The sequence below is a fragment of the Vigna unguiculata genome, chromosome 3 (genome assembly GCF_037176805.1).
Source record: "Vigna unguiculata cultivar grain cowpea cultivar isolate G323 ecotype 2 chromosome 3, ASM3717680v1, whole genome shotgun sequence".
In the NCBI taxonomy this organism is placed as follows: Eukaryota; Viridiplantae; Streptophyta; class Magnoliopsida; order Fabales; family Fabaceae; genus Vigna; species Vigna unguiculata.
In genome coordinates, this window is record NC_140794.1 from 7,843,996 (window position 1) to 7,866,469 (window position 22,474).

Below are 22,474 nucleotides of genomic sequence, written 5' to 3' on the forward strand. Positions count from 1 at the left end.
CCTACATATTTTAAAATTCAGTTAAATTGTGATATTTTTTGTTACTTTTTATTGAGTGCATAATTAGGGTTTTAACTTAGTAATGAAAATAAATACTAGTTTACATTATATATGCTTTTATTATAAATATTATACTAAAAAATTATATTAATGAATAATTACAATGAAATATTATCTATATAACTTCATGTATAATATTTATTTACATATGAAATTATTTCCATATTTTTAATTTAAAATTATATTATAAATGTATATTACAGTTTATGTATTAATGTCTGCCTAATTTTAGAAGGAGTTGTCAAATGCACAGAATAAATTATTTAACTAAATAATGAAATAAATAGTAATAGTATGCCCAGTTTAATTTTTAAGTTATAGACATTATACTAAAAATTCATATCATCAAGAGAGACGTAGTAGTATCACAACTACTATATGGCTGAATAAATAAAAATAAGATTTTAAATTTTCAAAATTAATTAATAAGTCATCCATCATCAGCAACTAAGTGATAAAAAAACATTTGAAAATCATTCAAATAAACATCAATTAGTTAAGCGTTTGATATAAATTTTTGAAACATGTCTATTTTAAAACAATTAACGTAAATTAATTGATTCTATACGATTTTAAAATACTTTTAAGTATATCATCGTTTTGTATCAATTGAAAACTATGATACTTGATATTTGTATTTATACTCATATCCGTTTTCAGCTTATTTAATTGATTTGAATAACATATAACGTATTTTGAATTCATCATCATTTATATTTTCGACAATAACTTATAATTGATTAGAATAAACCAAATCAAGTTTTTCAAAGTGTTTTTTTTTTTTTTTAAATTGATTGGAAAACTTATAAAATACTTTTACACTTAAATATTCTTTTCTAATATACATATATATCTTTATACATAAACATTTTCAAATTCAGATTAAATATATTTATTTTTATCACTAAATACTTGATTTAAGTTTAAATGGAATATTAACAAGAATGTAAAAGTTTGTTCTTCCAGCATAAAAAAAATAAAATAGCATATACTTTTACTGACAAAATAAAGATAAAAGTTACAAAACAATATATATTCAACTATCATTAACCATCTTCTGAACTGAAATTTGATATTAGAACATGCATCTCAAAACATTTGTTTATAAGATATTTTTAAAAATAAAATTAAAAATGTAGCTTTAAAATTAAGCAAGCATGTATATAGTACTCATATTAAAATAATATATTTATTTATAAGCAACTATTGTAAACAAATTGTATTAGAGAGGTATTTGTTTTAAGGTCCATGAAAAAACTCTTTTACTAAAGAAAGCTAATATGCCACTCTAAAATTGTTTAAACAATGTTTTATTTACTTTTTAAAGGAACTCGATCTAATAAAAACTATTATTAAATTTACATAAATATATATATATATATATATATATATATATATGTATATATATATATATAATTTTTTAGTTTATCATATTTTTTTAAAATTTATTTTTATTAAAGCAAATTGAAGGTAAGTTGAGGAATTCCTTGGACCATTTCGGGTAACTTTCTCCCTCAAATGGTCTCATGAGACTGTTGAAAGTTACTTGAAAGGTTTTCTAATTGTTTCTCTACCGTTCTAAATAATTCAATTTTAAGAATAAAACACATTTTTTGTTGTTTTGGAATAATAAATATTATTGTGTACAATAAATTTAAATTAAAAAATATAAGTTCTTTAATAACTTAGGGAACACAAATTACATTGTTCAATACACATAACATTTCCTGTCAGATATTAGATATTTCCTATATGATTTATTTTTGTATTTTCAACTGAAAGTAAAATAATTTTTTTTTCGAAATCCTATAAAAGTGTTGTTATTCGTTTTGTTTGGAAACTTGAACTCAGTTTTAAAGTAATTTTAAAAACAAATAAAAAACAAGCAATGCCAGGATATTTGAAGTTATACTTTACCCAAACCCTAAACTTCCATTCTTAAACACCTTCACTTTTTTTTTTTCTTTTCTGAAAGTGATAATTTATAGAAAAAAAAAGTACAAAACCAAGGTACATTCATAAAATACAAAATATATGTTTAATTATTTATTGAAGTAGAAATAGATAAAAAATAAAGTAAAATAATATTTTAAAACATATATAATTTGTTTGATTTAATAGAAAATAAATTGTAGAAGGTGATACCTATTGTGCTTTTGTCAATGGCATGTGGATATTTGATATGTCACCCACTCCTTAAATTTAGTGTTTATTCAATTAATAAATCGAAATAGATTAATAAAAATGCCTGATGATCAATTAACTTTGAAGAAGGGTTTTCAAGTTAAGTTTAGTTGTTGTTGCTCACAAGAATTATGTTTGTAAAGAATTCACTCACTTCAATCCAAATGTATTCGATTCAAATGATCCATCAGCTTATGTTAACCGAAGTAATTAACACAAAAATATTTATTTACAACATTTAATTTACATTTCACAATAAATAAATTTACGTAAAAAAATATGATATTTTTGTAAATAAGTGAAAATCATTTATGTCAGATTTCTTATTTTCTTTACGTAAAACATATTATTTAGGTCAAACTTTTAAGTGTTAAAAAATATAAATAATATAAATAATATGTTTTACATACAATAAGTAAGAAGTAAAGTATCATGCTATTTTTTCTTTATATATGAGATTCAGGATTCTCCTCTTCACTTCTTACTACGCGAAAACACACTGAAAACGACCTTATGAGTTAGGTTTTGTTCTTTGGTGGCGAAAAGGTGTTGGTTTGAGGATTCATAATTGTTGATGTTTTTGTTTACTAAATTTTTACATTTTCATTTATGATCGTGATTGTTTATTGGTCATGGCTTTGCATCAATGTCTTCTTGTGTTTATTTGTCGAGTTTGTAATTGTAATAATACATTATAGTGGTAAAATAAGTTTGCGTTTTTTTACTTTCTTGACATTTACAATAAAAATTGAATATTGGTTCTCACCTTAGTTCATTTCTACTACCAATAAAAGAAGTTATAATGAAATGAGTGTTTTTGAACTTGTTTTAGTTTTGGGTGTTGTGTATCAAATAAATTTTTTTCATAAAGTTGAAGAAGAGTTAGTGAATAGAGAAAACAAACTTAAGACAAAGGTTGCATCACTCGGGGAGAATATTTGAACAAGTTCAAGGGTATTAAATACCCTTTGGCCTCTACAACACATTCTTCTTCCTTTGTAGCTCAATCTCTGTCCTAAGTTTGGTTTCTTTATTGACGAATGATAAGTTTCTAAAATACTTACAATTTTCATATAAGTTTGACACTTATTATGCTTTAATTGACCATATTTTGTAATTAAACAACTCTTTTTAACTTATAATTACAAAATAAGGTACTAAAAAGAAGAAAAATAGGTAATTAATGAATTTTTGATAATTTTGCAGCAATTTCTCAAAGAATTAAATATGATGCAATTGAGTCCCAAAATATGTAACTAAGCTCCAGTAAGGTGGTTAAAGAATGATCTAGAATGTGACTTTTGGAGTTGAGCCACAACAAAGTGGTGTTCAACACTTAAGGCGGTACATGGTTGAGCTACAAGAAGGTGGTGTTGAGCCACAAAGGCGACAAAGACATAAGAAAACCCTTCAAAGAAGGAAACCTCCGTGGATGAGCGCTAAAAGTTGGACTGAGATCCGCCCAAAATTTTTTATTAAAGACCTCATGTCCTCATTTTAGACATCGAGTGAAAAGTTAAAAATGTAGTAGTAGAGTGGAATAGACATGTGAGGCTAGAGAGAGATGCTCTTATTGTAAAATCTATGTCTAGATGCTGATGGAGTTGTGATATTTGATGAGTAGTTGAACTCTCTCGTGTCTAGGTTTGATGTAATCAAATATAATTTTATGTACTTTTATTTCTTGGATATTTATCTATGGTTCCATTTAATAGTTTGTGGTTTGATTTATGCTTAATGATGGATTGACAATCATCTATTTAATTGGTTTGGATTGAGTTGAAAAATTGGTCTTAACTTATGTGGACAAATTGACAACTTATCATATTTCACTGGTTTGAATTGAGTTGGAAGACTGAATTAAACCATCACACTATTGCGAGAGACTTCCACAAGATCTAGACCGTGTGCTGGATGAGAGAGTATTGCACAATAGAGCAACAATTGATTCAACTAAGAGCAGAGATATCACACTGGATTTGAAGTCTTCAGGTTATAAGCTATAAAAATGAGCATAAATCTAAATAAAAAGAGTACTTAGAAGACATTAAATATTAAATAGACAACATAATAGTGACACAAGGCTAGAAGAAGATAAACTTTTTATTCTACTCAATTTATTAATACTATCAATATTTACACACACTCTTTATCACAATTCAAAAAATCCAAAAATTAACTATCAATATATTTAATAATTAAAACTAAATGACTAATCATATTTATGAAACGAGAGTCTAATATTCTTAACTTTTTTTCTTCGAACAATAAATTAATAATTTGTTAATTCTTTCGGTGCCACTAAAAGTAGTTGAATTTGATATCTACTTAAAAAATGAAAGAAATTAAATTATTAAATTTTATTTGAATATTTAAATTTGACTAATATCTTTTAAAGTTTATTTTTAAAAAAATTATATTTTAAAATAAATATTTATAAAATGAAAAAAATTATCTTAAAATTAATTAATTTATCTAAATATAAATATTAAAATATAATATTCTTTACTTTTTTTTCACAGAAAATATTTATTAAAAAAATAAGAAAATATAATTATAAACAATTCAAATATTATGTGTTTTTAGTTCTTGAAATTATAGAAATTCTTTGTGGCATTGCAGTATTAAGTCATATCTTAAGAATTATGTATCATGAATATATTATTATCATCAATTAATAATGAACATTCTTACATACAAATTATTTGTTTCACTAGCTTCTTTTTTTTTAATTAAAAGTGCATGTTTTAAATTCATTAGCCACAACATAACACGAAGAAAAGACTATGGGTGCACATCACACAACACAATACAACTAAAGGTGGGGCTTTTCATTTTCAAACCGTATACATTACCTCGGAATTCGGAAAAAGAAAGAACCTCTCTCTCTCACACACACACTTCTCTGTAATATAATGTCTCATCTGCCTGCACTCTCTTCTTATCTCTGCTGTTTGTCTTCAGATAATAAAAACTCACTTTCCCAATCCCATGGCATTTTTCATACCCATTTCCTCAACACGTGCTTTCTGCTCCAAAGGTTACTCTTTTCCCTCTCCTCCTTCTGTTTCATGCTCTGTTCTCATAGGGTTTTAGTTTTGATGGTGAAAGTACTTATCTTTTTTGTTTTTTCCTTTGAGTTTTAATACAAAGCTTCTTCTTTGGTTCTGAACTTGTTGGGTCTCTCACTGAGCACTATCACTATGAGTTTATTACCATCATTTCTGATGTGAGTCTTCCTTTCATTTTCATTGTGCAACTATACTAGTAGTTCTCCTCTTGGGTATCTTTATGTTGTTATTCTTGGTACTAGAGCATACAGTCTTTTGGCCAAGGATTTGATCTAGTTTATTCTTAAGAGTATTTCTTTGACTAATGTAGTGATTTAACTTGAGAGACGTGCTTATATGAATGTTAGGAAAAAGATTGATGAGTATTATTTATCTTTGCTACTTAATGGATTGAAGGTAGAGAAGAAAAAGATTGATGAGTATTTTTTATCTTTACTACTTAATGGAAGGAAGGTAGAGAAGATAAAGGTTGATGAGTAGTGTATATCCTTGATACTTAATGGATAGAAGGTAGTGGAAAAAACGAGTATATGAGTTTGTGGTTGAATAAGATTGTGTGCAGCATCCATCCTCAGTGGGTTAATATATTTAGTGATTGTTTCTTTATGTTACCTTCTTGAGAGTTCATGCGCTTGTGCATATTGATGGAAGATTTGTCCAAGAGACAGCTTATTAGAGCAGAGGTAAAAATGCTACTTTGTATTGCAAACATTTACTTGGTGGATGGGTAATGCAAGGAGTTCCAAGAGTGGGGCCTACTAAAACAAATTATTTCTTCATGAATCCAATTTTTTTTCCATTTTGTGTTCTCCAATTGTTCCTTTGTTATGACCAAGTTCAAGATATATGTGATTTTGGGTAGTTGGAGAAAGTTTGGAGGGGATTGCAATTGTTATGTTTTGCCAATGTGTTTTCTTGAATGTACCCATGTATACTGATTCTGTGTCTCTTTTAAAATAAACATCACAAGCTTGTTAGGCAATATTATCATAGTAAATACACAATTTGACCAAGCTATTGCTTATATCTACCGTTGTTTGTTAGTACTTGGAGTTGGACAAAAGAGCAAAATACCTGAATTTGCAGAAAATCTTACTCATTATCAATTGAGTAGTGTATGATCAACAGAGTAATGTGTCTTGAGTTAACCAGGTGTTTGGTGTAGCCAGCGTACTAGGAGATGGAAGTTCAACTTAAAAGAATTCAAGAAAGTATTTTTTTCACTTGAAATTGAAATTAGTATTCATGAACAAAAATCGTTTATCATTCTGATCCTTCTGGTGGAAGTTATTTGAAAAATGGAATTAATGTGAAGAGACTTTTCTGACTGTGGCAAACACACGCCAAGGGTAGAGGATGCAATGTAAAAAGTTCACAAACTGGTAATAGTGTAATAACATACAATTGAACATGAAACCTTGTGTTGTGTGAAGCAAAGCTGGATACTGATAGTGTGAACATAAAAGATGGGTCTGGTTGAGGTGGGGTGGGATTGAAACAGAGATTGGTTATGTGAAATAGGATTGAAAAATCTTAAGTACAGTTCAGACATATGGGGGGCTACACTGGAGTGAAATAGGTATGGCTAGAATCATTTTACTTATAATTTTAATCTCTGACCTTCTATTGTGATTGTATGGCCAAGATGAATTTCTCATCATGTGTGTGTGTGTGTGTGCATTTGTAAATGTCTTGTTTTCTTCCTAATGTACTGATTTTTCTTCTTTCTTTTGATGATATCTTATCCTCCTTTTTCTGTATGATCCTTTTTTTCCTTATATTAATTATTTTTTATGTTTTGTAGGCAACAATCTGGCATTAGTTTTCTTTTCCCTGACATAACTGTTTTGATGTCCTCAACATTTTGTTTTACTTCTAAAATTGTGGCGCTACCACTTCTCATGAACTTTACAGGTTTGGCGAAATTTGTGATGGCTGGCACAAGGAATCGATCATCTTGTTTAACACATGAAAGATTTTTTGTCGCTTGAAGGTATTGGAGTTATGGATTGGTATGCCTGAAGTTTGGAATAGGGAATGAAGCCATTGGTCCTAGTAGTTTAATTTATATGTAATATATTATTGAATTATTTGTACATTGTTTGATGTAGTCTGGATCAATCATTTGTTGTACATCGATTTGCTATATATAGTGGCCGCTTGAACTTTCCTACTTTAAATGCTTATAGTTTTTTTTCTTTTGACTTCATTGTTTCCTCTGTTAGGTTTGCTAAGTAGAAGCACCAACTTCTGACCTCATTTTTTCCCTCACCCTTGCAGCTATATGTTTCCATACTAAGCAATTTTTCAGTATTCTCTAATATTTGTTTCTTCCTCACATCATGCAAATGATCCATGAGTTATTTCCATGTTCTCTAACCCAAAGAATTCTTTTTGTGCATGAACATCCCACAAAGCAGATAAAAGCTTTCTTATGCAACTTTCACACCATTTGAGTTTGTTGGAGTGTAGACTCGCTTGCTTAACTGGTTATCATGCCTCGTGTGAAGTTAATTAACTCCTCGCTAGAAGAAATTATTATCATTCTTTGTATTGAAACTGCAACACCAGAAAACTTTAGAAACTATTTCAACAAACTTTTTTGAACAGGTATACCATTGACTGGAATTTATTGAAAATCACAAAACTTTGATATGTTATTACGTCATATATTTAATGAGTCTTTCTTGATCTTACAGTTGTTGATAATGCATCAATTATCATGCTTAAACTTGTAAAAACATAATAGAACTGTTTGTAAATCAAATTGTATGGTTGGAATACCTTTAAAATTAAGAATTTACTTCGTTTTGGAATTTTACACTGTTCAGAATTGGAAAAATCAAGTAAACAAACAAATACAATTAACAGTTCAAGCAAGCAAAAGTAAACTAAATTGAACTCATTGAACCGTGTATTTGAGTGGAACATTTAAATACACAAACTAAAAGAATCAAATTAATCTAGAATTTACTTATTCCACACTCGAGAGAATCAAGAAAGCCTGCATTCACGAGGTCGACCTTCAGGAAATCGCTTGTAATCTGTGCAGTAGTTGTAAATCATGTAATACTTTTGCACCCATCTCAGACTTCTTCTACCATAAGCATCCAAATCAAGAACTTGCCAAGTATTATTATGAGTTGTGGCAACTGAGTTTGAAGGACATGAAGATGACCCTTTGGACCACACACATGCTTTAGCATCAAAGTTCCTATAGTAAGCTCTGAAAGGAGCATAGGACCAATTTGTTTTCACAAGCCCTCCTCTTGTTGCCCACTGCTCTGCACACCATAGACTGGAGTACAGCCTCATGGGCTGGTTGCTAGCAAATGGAACTCCCCTGGATTCATAGTTGTTGAAGACTCTAATAGGGATGTTATCTACCAAGAAACTAGCCAAAATGTTGAAACATAGAGGATCAGTGGAGTAGCTATGCATTACATGTGGAACAGAGATGCTTCCATGAAAATTTTCACTTTTGTTTTAATCAACATATATAATTTTGTAAAGATAATAGATATAAGGATTAAAAATGTTTTTGATCACTTAACTTTAAATAAAAATTGGAATTAGTCTCTCTTCGAAATTTTGTCTCCGTTTAGTCTAAATTTTAAAAATACGTGGATCTAGTTTTTTTAATCAAATTTTGTTAAGTTTATTTGATGTTTCAAACGTGTTTCATAATAACATTTGAGTTGTTTTTACCATTTGACACATTTTTACTTTAATGTTAACTAAAAAACGCGTTTAAAATGTCAAATAAACTTAACAAAATTTGGTTAAAAGGATATAAATCATTTTTAAAATTAAAAGATTAAATTGGACCAAAATTTTATAGAGAAACTGATTCTAGTTTTCACTGAAGTTAAGGAATATAAAACATATTTAACTTGGATATAAATAGTAAAATATAGGATAGATGAACAATGAAAGCTTTATGTTTCTTACATGATTCGTTGAGGGTTCCATACAATCGTGTAAGTGTGGAAATGTTTTGTGGGGTCAAACCAAAGGTAGAATTGCTGTTCTCTATTGCCTATACCTTGGGTGTAGATATTGGTGTGGACTATGTAGGGCTCTCCAGTGATGTTTCCCAAGAACTCAAAATCTATCTCATCATGATTTGGCCCTTCAGAAGATAGCTGCATCACATGCATGACACATAAACTCAGTAAAAAAAACATCATAAAATCTATACAATGTTGTAAACACTTCTGCCTAAGCATGTGTAACAATAGATATATAGAAATTTTTTGTGGCCAAGATTCATATGATTATTTAATGTTGGCTGGTTTAATGCAGACAAGGATTTCTCGTATGATATGCATGAACAGAAACTGAAGATTTCTCACATAATATGCAGTGACAGTGCCAGCTGAGTTGCCAGAGACAAGCTTAAGCTGCATGTCTATTCTTCCATACAGATATTGTGCCTTGGATCGAAAGCCAGAGCCAGAAAACTGGTCTAGAGAAAGCATGAGAAAGTTGCTACCTAGTATCTTCACACCACCTTGTTCACCCCAAGTGATGCCAATGTCTTCATAAAAATTACCCTCACCAATGACTCCAAAGAGACACATCAAGTGATAGGCCAGCAATGGAGCTGAAACTCTCAGATATGTCTCACGTATTCCCATATTTGGTTGAAAATTTTCTGATTTAAAGTTTGAGATGATAGTCTCTTTATAGAGAGAAAAATGAGGTTTTGGTGCACTAGACGTTTCATTAACTGGTGAAGGCAAAATGGAAGGAAGTAAGGTGGCAATTGGATGAATTTAGCTAATAATTAAGAGGGTTCCTCGGAAGGTCATGAATCAAGGATGTTAAATAGTTATCTTTGTTAAAATCATTACTTATTTTAAGATTGTCACCTATAGAATAAGATCATTATTTTAAAAATATAAAATTGTGAACCTATATAATTAGGAGTAGTAAATAATTATTAAAAAAATTAAAAAAAGTGTAAAAATATGTTTGTGGGTTAACCTACTTTCAACCCGACTCGAATCTGTGGATTAAGTAAGCCGGGTTGAGATCAATCCACCTTTGAAAAATCTGAAATTTTCTCAATCCAATTCGACTCAAGCCTGTAGTGTGTTAGATTGGCTCACGGTTGAAATCCATTTTGATATCTCTAATTCGAGTCCTATAAACGAATTTGATCAAAGGGGATAATAACTTTGAGTATTTGTTACAATTGATTATTGGTATGCGTGTGTTGCTATGTATCTTGGATTGTACGTAAGTGATTAGAGAATGTCCAAAATTTTAGTCTGTTTTAGAGGATTTGTTATTTCACAGCATAATCAATTGAATGAAGAGTGCAATGGCATTGATTTTGGGTTGCCTTTTCTTTGAAGAGCAAATATATATATTGAGGTATAAAGGAGGTAATGACTATAGGTGGGTGGATTGAGAACTTGGCAAAGTAACTCAAAATAAGGTTACAGGTGTACATTTGCATGTGATTTTTTCCTCCCAACTCATACAAGTCAAGCAATCTATTCGATTCCAAATCACCATCTTTATATCATCTGGAGTGGTACTAGTGTAATAGCTTAATTCTTATTATAATTTAATCAACATTTTACTTGATAAAAAAATATTTAAATTAGTCACATTTGAATTCTTTTTAAGCTATATAATCAAAATATTAAGAAAAAAATCATTTAAAAAATAGAGCAAAATAGATTTATCTTTACCTTCCCTTTTATATTTCTTTTATCTTCAAAATTTACAGACTTCATTAAGTTTCATGTCTACGGTAGATTTGAATATTTCTAATTAAATCATCAGTAAATTTTCTTGATTTATTAAATTTTTTATATTGTTCAATTGAGTTCTTATTGTATAATTTATCTGTTAGTTGATTAGAATGATGATTGTTATCTTGTTTCATCATCATTTTTACTTATCTCTACGTGTTAAAAAATATGAGGTTTTCTGGTTAATATAAAAATATGTAGAATAACAAATGACTTTTATTACTCTCATTGAAAACATGTGAAGTAATGAAGTTGTGATACTCTACAATGGTTTTCATTGCTACGATTGATGAAATCATCCTTGTTATCTAACACATTTTAAATGAAAACAATAAAAATAATTTGTTCTTGATACAAGAAAATAAGAAAAATAAAAATAAAGGATTAAATTACAATCACATTACCTAATTAACAAAAAATTTAAATAATAGAAGTTCAATTAAAAAATATAAAAAAATTATTAGTCAATAAACCCAAAAAAAATCGATTGAAATTTTAAAGGTACTCAAATTTATCATAAATTTGAAACAATTAAATAAAATTTATATAAACAAAACAAGTCTAGTTCCCTTCGGACTTGACTTGTATATAATAAAATGACTCGTCAATATTGCCTTCATCATACTAGTTCCTTATATCTGAATTAAGTGATTAATTTCTTTCACCTTTTTTCTCAATTAAACTTACTCTACTTTAAACCTAAGTAAACTTATTCTCATTCCCATTATTATCTTCTTTTCAAGTTTTCGAAACCCATAAACTTCCATTTTATATTCAAAATCTTCACAAATAAAATTAATATTAAACTTTTTTGTGAACATTCTTCCACCAGAAACTGTCTTAAAACATGAAGAATAATATATTTGAGCTTCACTTACACTGAGACCTGTAAGAATACATTTGAAATAAATTGTGAAAACAAAAGACAACTTTCTCATAATATTCTCTGATGAAAAAAGAAAAGTAAAGAAAAAATTATATTAGGTAAACTTAATGACGCGTTTCTAATTATTTTTGAAAACTTCATATAACTATTGATCTAAAACTCTACTCCTTACCAAAAAGGAAAACAAAAGAGTAATTTATCCAGATCATTCAGGGACCCACACATCACATACACAAAATAGACAGCAGTTAAGAAATAATGTTTTTCCCATGGAAAATGCCTAGAAATTTCCAAACCCAAAATTTAAACAAGACATGCAGTGATTACAGATGTGATTATAGATATGCAGATCAATCTACGCGTTATGAATTAAATAAATTGCATCTGACATACTCTTCTATCTCTTCGTTCGACTAGTTTCTATGGTACAGCACGCCCTCGTATGATACATATATGGTGAAAACACAACACAAAACTTCACCATTCTTAAATAATTCACATATTAACCCATGAACCTCATCGAGAGTTGTATAGCTGCTGGCAGCATAACTTAATATAAACTGTGATGGCAAACAAAGATACATGGTATGTTGAGAGCTCCTTCTTGGTATCGTTTTATCTTGTTTGATGATGCCATAAATTAACCTTCGTCCTCAATTATTCTTGTCACAACTCCAACAGCAATTGTTCTTCCCATGGATCTTAGGGACACCCTTCCAAGAGCTTTACAACTAGAGAACTCTACCACACAGACAGACTCATTCAAAACCACCTAAAAATCAGATATAATAAAAGTCATTCCAAGTTTTGCTAATCCCAGGAATCATAGATTAAAAAAAAAGTGAAGATCATTGAAACAGAGTTTTGAATTGATTTTTCACCTCAATTACTGCACTTTGCTTTGCAGTGAGACAACGAGGCGACTTTTTGGTCACCTTACCAGTCTTGGGATCAAGTAGTGACAATATTCTTGAAACTCTAGCTGGTTCCTTCGCATGGTGTATATGAAACTCCAACTGCAGATATTCAAGAAGAAAATTGATTTTTTTTTTCTCCAAGAATAAAATGGAAAATAAAGTGAACGTCATTTGAATAGAACAAACCTGTGTGCCCACCAATATTGGACTTGCACCATCCAACACTAGCACTTTCAACTCCAAATGCTTAGCAACTGCAACAGGAAAGTCAGGATTGCATAGTACATCTCCTGCCATCACCTGATTTCCATCGACACCTTGCAATGTTACAGCTACATTATCTCCAGCTCTTGCAACAGTGCAGGCATTAGAGTCACGCTCCAATGAGCGTACTGTTCCCACTACAGCTGAAGGCATAACTAAGACCTACAATTTTATAAAAAAAAATAGTTATAGGGGAAACAGATTCATGTCACGTAATAAAATCTAAGAAAAAAAGCTGTGCCCTTTGAGACATTATTTTCTCAATTTTCATGCTACACAAATTTCCAGGATAAAAGTTGTAGGTAAACATCCTTTGTAGCCTAAGCATTGTGTAACCAAATAGCCAGGGGGAAAACGACACGTTTAAAAATAACTGTATGAAATAAGTTCATTAAGTAAACAGTTGTTTCATAATAAATAGTAAAACTTCACAAGTTTCGAGTTTAATTTATATATACTGTAAGCATAAAATATTTTTAATCAAACATTCAACAAAAATCTACCATATCCCCTCAATATATTAATTTGTAGGATACTAATCTAGTAAATGGTAAAACCTAAGAGGAAGTTTGTACCAAAACATTTATACTGATAGTGCATGTAAATTCAATTACAAAGTTTTGGTCCTTGGATTTTTACTGAGTCCTTTTCAACATATTTATTTTATTCTCTACCAAGTACATACAATAAAAACACTGGGAATGATATATTTATCTGACATTAATATGCCTGGCAGGAACTCAGTTTCATATCAGTAAATAATCTAATTTGTTGGAGTGTACCAAATTTAAATTTTTAATTTGATAACACATCAATAGACATAACATTTCCTAATCGGTACCTTAGATCCAGTCCGAAGAGCTCCTGCTTCCAGTTTACCAGAAGCAGATGCCTGTCCAAGCATAGTTGATTTGATGACATCACATACTGGCATTAGTAGAGGTTTTGAAAATTCTCTAGTAGGAGCTTGGAGAGAGTCAATCGCATCTAACAGATAAGGTCCACCATACCTGTTCACAATGAACACAACCATAATTCTAATAGCATTATAAATTGCGTACAATTCGAAACAAAAATGAAATTGACTTGCTAAAATGCAATCACACCAAATGCAAACCTAGATTTCCAATATATAAACACTGACTATATGGTAGCATAAAAGCTGCCAAGCTATCAGTGCTTTTATTTTAATCAACTAGAGCAGTACCCTTGTTAACAGTATAGGGCTATGGGCTCTATCCCATTGCACAGTTCCAGTGTCTTTTTTCACTAATATTTACAATATTACCTATATAACAGAAGTTTACAGAAAAACAAATAAACCCATCCTTTCCATAGTCCTCTTTATTGCCTGTAATGAACAGTAAAAATCAGACTGAGTATCAAAGATATACCAGTTTTTGAAACGAGTGTCAGAAGGGGATGCCACCAAATTTTGATTTTCCATGGCACTCATAGGAATCCAAGATAGAGAAGAATCTTTGAAACCACATGAGTGCAGAAACGCTCCCAGATGCTGCCTTATAAAATCAAACCGATCTTTGGTGTACGCAACAGCATCCATCTTGTTTACAGCAACTATGACCCGATCAACACCAAAACTTCTGATAAGTTGTGCATGCTCCCTTGTTTGCCCTTTGCTGCCATCCATACCAGCTTCAAATGAACCAAGCGAGGCATCTATAACAAGGATTGCAGCATCTGCTTGTGTTGCCCCAGAAATCATGTTCGGGACAAAATCTTTATGGCCAGGAGAGTCGAGCAAAACAACATGATATTTCTTGGTGTCAAAATAAGCAACAGCAACTGTCATAGTTATTCCCCTTTCTCTTTCTTCAGAGCTTTCATCTAGTGCCCAAGCATAAGCAAAAGATCCCTTGCCCTGATTAACAAAAACAAGGAGCAGAAATTGGCACTAAGTCATACAAAATCAGGCATTAAAAGTACAAAAAAAGACAGCGACAGTGAAAATACCTGTAACTTGGCCTCCCTTTCATACTTGTGCATCTCTTTCTGGGAAATCCGTCCCAATAGGTGCAGTAACCTACCAGAGAGGGTTGATTTTCCAGAATCAACATGGCCAACCTACAATAGACAAACTCAAAAATATTATACTTTTATTCCTAGAACTATTTTCTGGAGCATATAAAAGAATTGCTGCCATTCACATACAATTGCAAGATTCAGCTGAGTCAATGTATCTTCAGCTTGTTGAGGTAGCATCCATTTTTCTGGCTTATAAGAAACATGTGAATGAGGTTTCTTAGCATTAGTATTGTCTGAATTTCCAGATCTTACATCAGCAGTCATGTTGAAATTGCTGGAAATACTTTCCGGTTTTCCATCTTTGGCAGAAGGGAAACTATTCTTATCACTTTCCTTGACTTTTGACAGTGCAGACGAACTACCAGACTTCTCTTTGCTCGATTGAATATCAATTGTACCATTTTTCAAAGAGTTTATTTTATTAATATTTTCACCTTTGTCTTTTGGCAGAGATCCTGGCAAGCTGTTTGATGTTTTACCACTTGCTTGCAGACCAGTTGCTACATTTTTTGAAAGCTTGCTCTTGGCTGAACTATCCTGCCTGCTTTTTTGCGTTAAGGAAGATAAGTTGTTTGAACTTTCAGCATTTGATTGAACAGAGAGTTCATTTATCTCTCTGAAGCTTGATGAAAGTTTCGAACTTTTTTTGTTTGTAGCATTGTCTGAAAAAATATATAAATAAGTTAGATTAATATTTATGTACATTAACTAGAATGTGAAGACAATAAATATATTCAGTTTTTTCATAGAAATATTTCTTTATCTCTTGGTAAAAGTTACAGTGATAAAGATACTACTGCTCGATGAGAGATGGCAAAAACTGTTATTGAACATACAACAAATTTTGGACTTGCCATGTTTTCATGTCATTTTTATTACTCGGTCCATATATTAAATGAAATAAATTTATGAAAAAACAATAAAATTTACTTCCAAAACAAGTGGTGAAAAAATAAGACGAGAAGAATTCCTAATTAATTTGACCTTATTCACAAATTGATAACATCATATACTCTACGATAGAAATATACAAACTAAACCAGGCCTAAATCTGGAAACAATCTATATGAATCCACCTAAATATCTTTATTCAAGGGTTTCAACCTGATTCTCCTAATATTAACTCATTTACACTGCAACACCACCTCCTTCAAGATCATTAATATGTCTTCCATTCCCAGCTTGCATAATATTATGGATGCTCAAACTGTTCATTCCCTCTGTTAAATATTAACTAATTCATGTTCTGAAATCTGATTGCAACATAGGACGTACACACCAACCCTTCATTTTTTATTTTACAGTTTTGATGGTCAACTTGTCACAATAGGGCTTCGCAAGACCTTCCAATTTGACTCTAAACTACCTACGATCATTTTCAGAAAGAGCATTCAACATAATCCTTAAGCAATATTGCCTTGAATTCTGGTTCTGCTCGTAATCTTGCCACCACCATATAACTTTGAAGATACAATACTCCATACATGAAACATCACCATTGGCATCAAGCACAAGGGTATTATTCTTTTAGAACATAATTCCTTTCCCAAATATCAAACTTATAACAACCTCCAAGAAGTAGAAGAAATCTTTTCAAGAGTGATTCAAGGACACAACTTTGATAAGAAACAATTGAAAAGCTAGAGCCTAAACTACTCCCTCCGCTACATTTTCAGACTTGAGCTCAAAAAGTTATTAAGAAATGTCAGAAACTAGGATTTTGTATTCCTTTGTAATAATATTTCATTTTATTTTAAAAAAGTTAAAAAAGAACGAAGAATTTTATGAAAAATATAAAAGTGAACCGCAAAGAATTGATATGCTTGAGTTCAGTTCAAAATAACGGCTACTATCTCTCTCAACATATAAACTCTTCCTCCAACTTGAGCTCTACAGGCAAATTAGGTTTGTTAGGGGAATGATACCTTTCAATCCCACTTTGGAAGAATGTAGACCAGTAAAAATGACATCATCAGGGGATGGATCGTCAAACTTGAAAGGATCTGTATATGAAAAAAAGTGTGGTTTTATAACTAGTACTTAAAAAAGAAAGAATAAGTAATTTGATCTAGTGCAAGGAGTTGCAATCCACAAGAACAAAATCATGACATGTTTTAATTCAAACTCCGAACCTTAACTTATTACATTTGCCCTAATTATTATAGTATGACATTCAAATGTCAAATTTAGAAGAAAATGTTTTTATTATCAAATGCACATCTTGAATCAAAAGTGGTTAACACCTATGTTTATGTGTGGATGGCTCTGAGTACTAAAATCTTTATGAATTTCATGAAATTCTCCCCGGACATTCTCAAACTTGTAGAAGATATTGCCATCTGTCAGAAAACCATCACCCGGCTTTGGAAATAATATAACCTCTTTAGGAATCTGTTGTGGTGATGATTGAAAAAGAGACCTGGCCAACTTGGATGCTCCAGGAATTTTGTGTATGTCTTCAGCTGCACCAAAGACATTGTTCAATAGGTTATAGGTATGTATATGTGGTCATTGTTGTAGCCCTAAAACTAAGCAGCCAGATACATGTTCTCATATTGTTTGACTCTCATCCCTCCCCTTGTCTCCTTATTTAGATATGCAAAAAATTAGTCATTAGTTTCTTTGTATTTGTTCTGGTTTTGCTCCATGGAGGATTCCTTGTCCTACTGAAATGTCGTTTATTAGAAAATTTTTATTATATAACCTTACATTAAAAGATTAATTGGCAAATTGCTAAAAAACCAGAAACAATGAAAATGAACTACAATAACTACCGTTTTTCAAAATTACAAGTTCACAACCACCTCCCGGACATAAGATCGAGTCAGCTGTAAGATTCACTTAATTTTGGATAGATTTTCTTCTTTCGGCCTTGTTTGAGGTTTAGATCTCTATTTTTCTTTTAAATTTGATAGCAAGTTTTTAATCCTCGTTCACTTTAATTAATTTTTTATTTGGATGAAGCAAAATGATCAGTATCAGGAACAGAGTTGAATTCCCTCTAAGTTGTTAAAACCAAACAATAACTAATACATGAGCCAAAATCAATTGCTTATCAATTTAGATGAATTGTTTTAGTTTGATGGTAGCATTTTTCTCTTGTCAAGAAGTGGACTGGATCTAGTTCACTCTCAAAAACTAGCTCAGAAGAATAGGATTTTCCAAGCCTTTTTAAGGAGCACTTTAGCCATATTCCTATTCAATGTAGGACATCTTAATAAAAATACCTTAGACCCAGGACAGGATATTTAGAGTGAGGTTTGCAGGACTAAGCCCTCATGGCAGAATATTCTAGGGGCTCTTCATGAGCACGGGGTGTCCTTTATGAGAAAAGCCTAAACATTCATTTCTAAGGGTTTTGATAGAAGCAATAAAGCCAGCACACAGTGTCAATGTTCAGTTTTTGCATCTTTGAACAATTTGCATGTAGAGGAATGCTGGCATCATTGCTTGTAAAGCTGTATCAGGATAATAAAATTGTGCACATGGCAACTTTGCTTATAAAGTTGTATTGGGATAATACAACTGTGCATCTGACATAGCCATTTTAAGGCAGTTTTCTATTCTACCAAACACAGACAGAAAAGCATGCTTCATTCTTGATTTGATTCCCTCCCACATCTAATCATACCCTGTGAGAAGGACAACAATCTTGTTTTACGAAGTCTATTTTTTCTCATCTAATAGCATGCCTATCCTTGTAAGTAGTAAACAAAGTTTAGTTTATATCCCAGCTTAACTTTCTAGGTATAGAAGATAGAAATAAAATATCCCACAGATGTATATAATTTCACATATCGACTAATTGTTGATATTAATAACCTATAACAATCACAAACTTAACTTTCCAAGATATTTTAAGCACTATCTTGCCATATCAAAACAGAAAAACAAAAGCATCTTAGACTATGAATAAGGTAACTTCCACCCCCCCTCACCCCCATACCCTGTGCCACAAATGGAAAGAGGCAGAGAGATTAATTTAGATTTTAGACCATGTAAAAGTAATGTCCTTGTCAAACAAAATACAAATTAAAATCCCCAGCAATAAACTAAAATATTCTTCATTAACGGGATTACCTGTTTTACTACTGTCGGAAGTTCCAATGTTAGGCAAGGGTCGACGTACAACACCACATATATCACAAAATGCCATACTCTCTTCATTGTCATAAGTGCAGATGGAGCATTGCCAAAGACCTGGCCTGATGGCCTCTTGCTTTGTATCAGGTCCTCCTGTTACAGCAGAAAAATTTAGGAGGTATATACAATATAAGGAAATAAATAAACTCAGCAAATAGCAACATTCCCCAAACACCAATGTAGAAAAAATACTTCCTTAATCTATTTCACCGTTAATTTTTTGGTTATATAGAAAAAATGACACTGTAATGCTCGCTGACAACCAACTTAACTCCTTTCCAACCACTAATAAATTTTTATTTTGATAATAATGACCAATTGCAAGTCTATTATTGAATTTCCAATTCAATAGAATATGTTTTTCATCTCATTTATAGCTTATTGCAATCGATATCCCATCCTTCACAGTTCTTTCCATCTCATCCCTAAATCCAATTGATAGAACCATTTTATCTTTATTGCAGAATTACAGGGTTGAACTACGTAATTAGCTTAACATTCACACCAAACAGTTCAAGGACTGCACTTTCCAAGCCAAAGACAGTTCTCTTACAAATTACCTAATTTTCTTACAAATGGCAGCTTGTCAAATTTTTTCAACCAACTAACTTAATTAACTAACAAATATAACTACAAATAGAAACCTAACTTCTCTCAAATTTTCAATGGAAAAACTACAAGGTACCAAACAAAAAAATTATCTTGTAAAAGGTAAAGCCCATTTAATAAAAAACAACAATGACAACAAAAAACTAAGCCCGGGAAGTGACTGAAAACATGTTACCAATTAATAACTGCAATCAACTGACTTGCACGAATTTGAAGTACCCTCAATAAACGAAAAAAAAAAAAACGGATGAAAGCAGCCACATAACATAAGCAAATCAGCGAGCATCACTATGGGCAAGAAAAAAATGTTTTAAATTAACTAACCATGGCCTTCTGCATCGACATCATCATAATCATAATCGTCATAATCATCATCGTAGTAATAGTCATCGTCCAAATCGAGTCCATAACTGACTTTGCGAGGCATAGCGGCACTCGGCACGAAAAAGTGAAGCAGATCAATTAGAAAATCGGCGAAACAGAAAATGAAACCATCCTCGATTCAATTCGAATATGTCCTAACAGGAACGGGTTTTGGGCACTAAAAGCTAGCCGTTCCAGAACCTCATTAGAGAGGAACGGGATACACTGCGTCAAGTGCTACAACAGCATCTTGTGGAGCAAGAAGACGAAGGAACTGCAAAAAGCTATGCGCAGAAAAGGAGAGTGTGAGGTAAATTGAGTGGAGGAATGTAGATGAATGAATTGGATTAAGAAACGAATTGGAATTCAGAAAACCCTACCTTAGAGGAACACAAATGGGAGTGAAGGAGTGAATGCGTGTGGATCGAAGCAAAGGCGCAAGGGATCGATTGGGTTCCTTACTTCATCACCTTCGTCTATCTCACTTATCACTCATCATTATAGGGTTGATTTAATGAATAATGTTAAATATGATAAGATATATGATAATGAGTAATATCGTTGAATGTGAAAATAAGACATAGGTTAAATTCTCAATGAGGCTCAAATTGTTCCTCAAATATTTTTCTCTCTCTCTCTCGATTCGTTCTAGATTTTTTAAAAGAATATTTATTTTAATTTTTATCGTTATCTTATGACAGTTTTAAAGTGGTTAAAATGATTCAATTCTATTTTTATATATTTATTCTAAATTTTTATAAAAATAGAACAATATTGTTCTCTAAATTAAGACTCAATTCACTATTTGATAAATTTTATAGTTATATTTTTTTTAAATTGATATTTTTATTAAATATTTTTAGAGATATTTTTAAATTAATTATATACGAAATTTTAAATTTTAGTTTTGTTTTCAACTTAAAATTTAGTTTCTAAAGTTATATATGACAAGTTATTTGATTTTTAACCTTCAATAAATTTGTAGTATATAATATACTTGATACCTTTATATATGATGACAAAAATGACTAATAATTAAAATTAGGTAAGAAGTTTAACTTTATTTAATAATAAAAATAAAAACAAAAAGTTTGTTTAAAAATATTTTTACAAATATTTAATAAAAATATAAGCAAAAAATTTATACAAAAAAATAGATTGAGTTTCAATGTGAAGAACAACAACATTATTTTATTTTTACAAAAATTATGACTAAATTAAAACTAAAAATAAATATGAGGATCAAATTGAATAATGTTGACATATGTCATAATTGTAAAGTGACTTGTGTAAAAAAACTTAAAAAATTTAAAAAAATCATAAATTGACACGTTATATTAACTTTAATATCGTTTGGTCAAAATTGATAACAAATACAAAATTAAAACATTTTTAAAAAAACTATGACCAATTGAGAAAAAAAATTGAAGACCAATTTGATATTTCATGATAAATAATAATCAAGAGAATAATTTAAGGTAAGATATATGATAATGAGTAATATTTTTTAATATGATAAGATATAAAGAAAATATGATGATGAATAATATTGTTAAATATGATAATAAATAGATAAATATGACGACGAATACATAATTATTTTATCTTAACATCTTTTCTTATTGAATGTATAGATTGTTTCATATTCTCTTACATTATATTTTATTATTTTGTTAATTTTTTTTATGATATTATTTTGTTGATATATTTTTATGATATGATTAAGCTTTAATTATATAATAAATTGAAATATTTTTGATAAAAAATTCATCAACAAATTGTTTTAATAAGTATTCAAAATATATCTTTGTCCGAGTGTTTTGTTGTCCAATCTATGGTTTACGTTTTTTTATATCTTTAAGAACAATTCGTTCATTTTTCTTCCAGTTTATTTTTAACTCTTAACTTGTTTCTTTTTTGTACTTAAAAAAATAAAAAAATATTATACACTTATTGAATGAAAATATTTATAAGAATTTTATTTATTTTTTTCATAAGAAAATGATTGCATTAGAAAATATTATTTGATAGATTGGTTATTTTGTTTCTCAGTATTTCTTCCTTTTTAAAATGAGTTGTTTAATTTTAGATTTCCGTAATTTAAGGCTTTAACTGTATTGGTTGTTGTGTTGATAATGATAAATTTATATTTATGTTATGCTT

The 22,474-nt window shown here is 30.3% G+C and overlaps 2 protein-coding genes and 1 long non-coding RNA gene across 6 annotated transcripts; 1 reads left to right on the forward strand and 2 right to left on the reverse strand.

Moving 5' to 3' along the window:
- Positions 1-5,039: 5,039 nt before the first annotated feature.
- LOC114177609 (uncharacterized) lies at positions 5,040-7,495 on the forward strand. The gene is made up of 2 exons (XR_003603156.2): positions 5,040-5,284; positions 7,230-7,495. It is a non-coding gene; the product is annotated as an uncharacterized LOC114177609 (long non-coding RNA).
- A 629-nt stretch (positions 7,496-8,124) lies between these two features.
- LOC114177608 (xyloglucan endotransglucosylase protein 1-like) lies at positions 8,125-10,102 on the reverse strand. The gene is made up of 3 exons (XM_028063025.2): positions 9,671-10,102; positions 9,267-9,460; positions 8,125-8,709 (listed from the first exon to the last, which is right to left on the reverse strand). The coding sequence occupies exons 1-3, from the start codon at positions 9,953-9,955 to the stop codon at positions 8,310-8,312; spliced, it is 879 nt and encodes a 292-aa protein (XP_027918826.2). The 5' UTR covers positions 9,956-10,102; the 3' UTR covers positions 8,125-8,309.
- A 2,202-nt stretch (positions 10,103-12,304) lies between these two features.
- LOC114177607 (Translation elongation factor EF1A/initiation factor IF2gamma family protein) lies at positions 12,305-20,856 on the reverse strand. 4 transcript variants are annotated; one of them, XM_028063020.2, is made up of 12 exons: positions 20,692-20,856; positions 20,273-20,595; positions 19,277-19,432; positions 17,440-17,658; positions 17,122-17,199; positions 15,323-15,858; positions 15,125-15,235; positions 14,545-15,032; positions 13,992-14,160; positions 13,073-13,312; positions 12,851-12,985; positions 12,305-12,741 (listed from the first exon to the last, which is right to left on the reverse strand). In XM_028063020.2, the coding sequence occupies exons 2-12, from the start codon at positions 20,373-20,375 to the stop codon at positions 12,610-12,612; spliced, it is 2,367 nt and encodes a 788-aa protein (XP_027918821.2). In that variant the 5' UTR covers positions 20,376-20,595; positions 20,692-20,856; the 3' UTR covers positions 12,305-12,609. The 4 variants fall into 4 exon arrangements, with proteins under 4 accessions (XP_027918821.2, XP_027918822.2, XP_027918824.2 ...); XM_028063021.2 differs by lacking the exon at positions 17,122-17,199; XM_028063023.2 differs by lacking the exon at positions 17,440-17,658 and having other exon boundaries at positions 20,692-20,855.
- Between the last annotated feature and the right edge of the window lie 1,618 nt (positions 20,857-22,474).

Excerpts from the sequence above, each read along its gene's own strand:
- LOC114177607 (XM_028063020.2), bottom strand. The coding sequence starts at position 20,375 with ATGCCTCGCAAAGTCAGTTATGGACTCGATTTGGACGATGACTATTAC. Across the intron at positions 17,659-19,276 it reads TTCCGACAGTAGTAAAACAG|CTGAAGACATACACAAAATT; the intron begins GTAATCCCGTTA and ends TCTTTGGTGCAG. Across the intron at positions 15,859-17,121 it reads TTCCAAAGTGGGATTGAAAG|ACAATGCTACAAACAAAAAA; the intron begins GTATCATTCCCC and ends ATATTTTTTCAG.
- LOC114177608 (XM_028063025.2), bottom strand. The coding sequence starts at position 9,955 with ATGGGAATACGTGAGACATATCTGAGAGTTTCAGCTCCATTGCTGGCC. Across the intron at positions 9,461-9,670 it reads GCACTGTCACTGCATATTAT|CTATCTTCTGAAGGGCCAAA; the intron begins GTGAGAAATCTT and ends CATGTGATGCAG. Across the intron at positions 8,710-9,266 it reads TGGAACCCTCAACGAATCAT|TTTCTTGGTAGATAACATCC; the intron begins GTAAGAAACATA and ends CATTTTGGCTAG.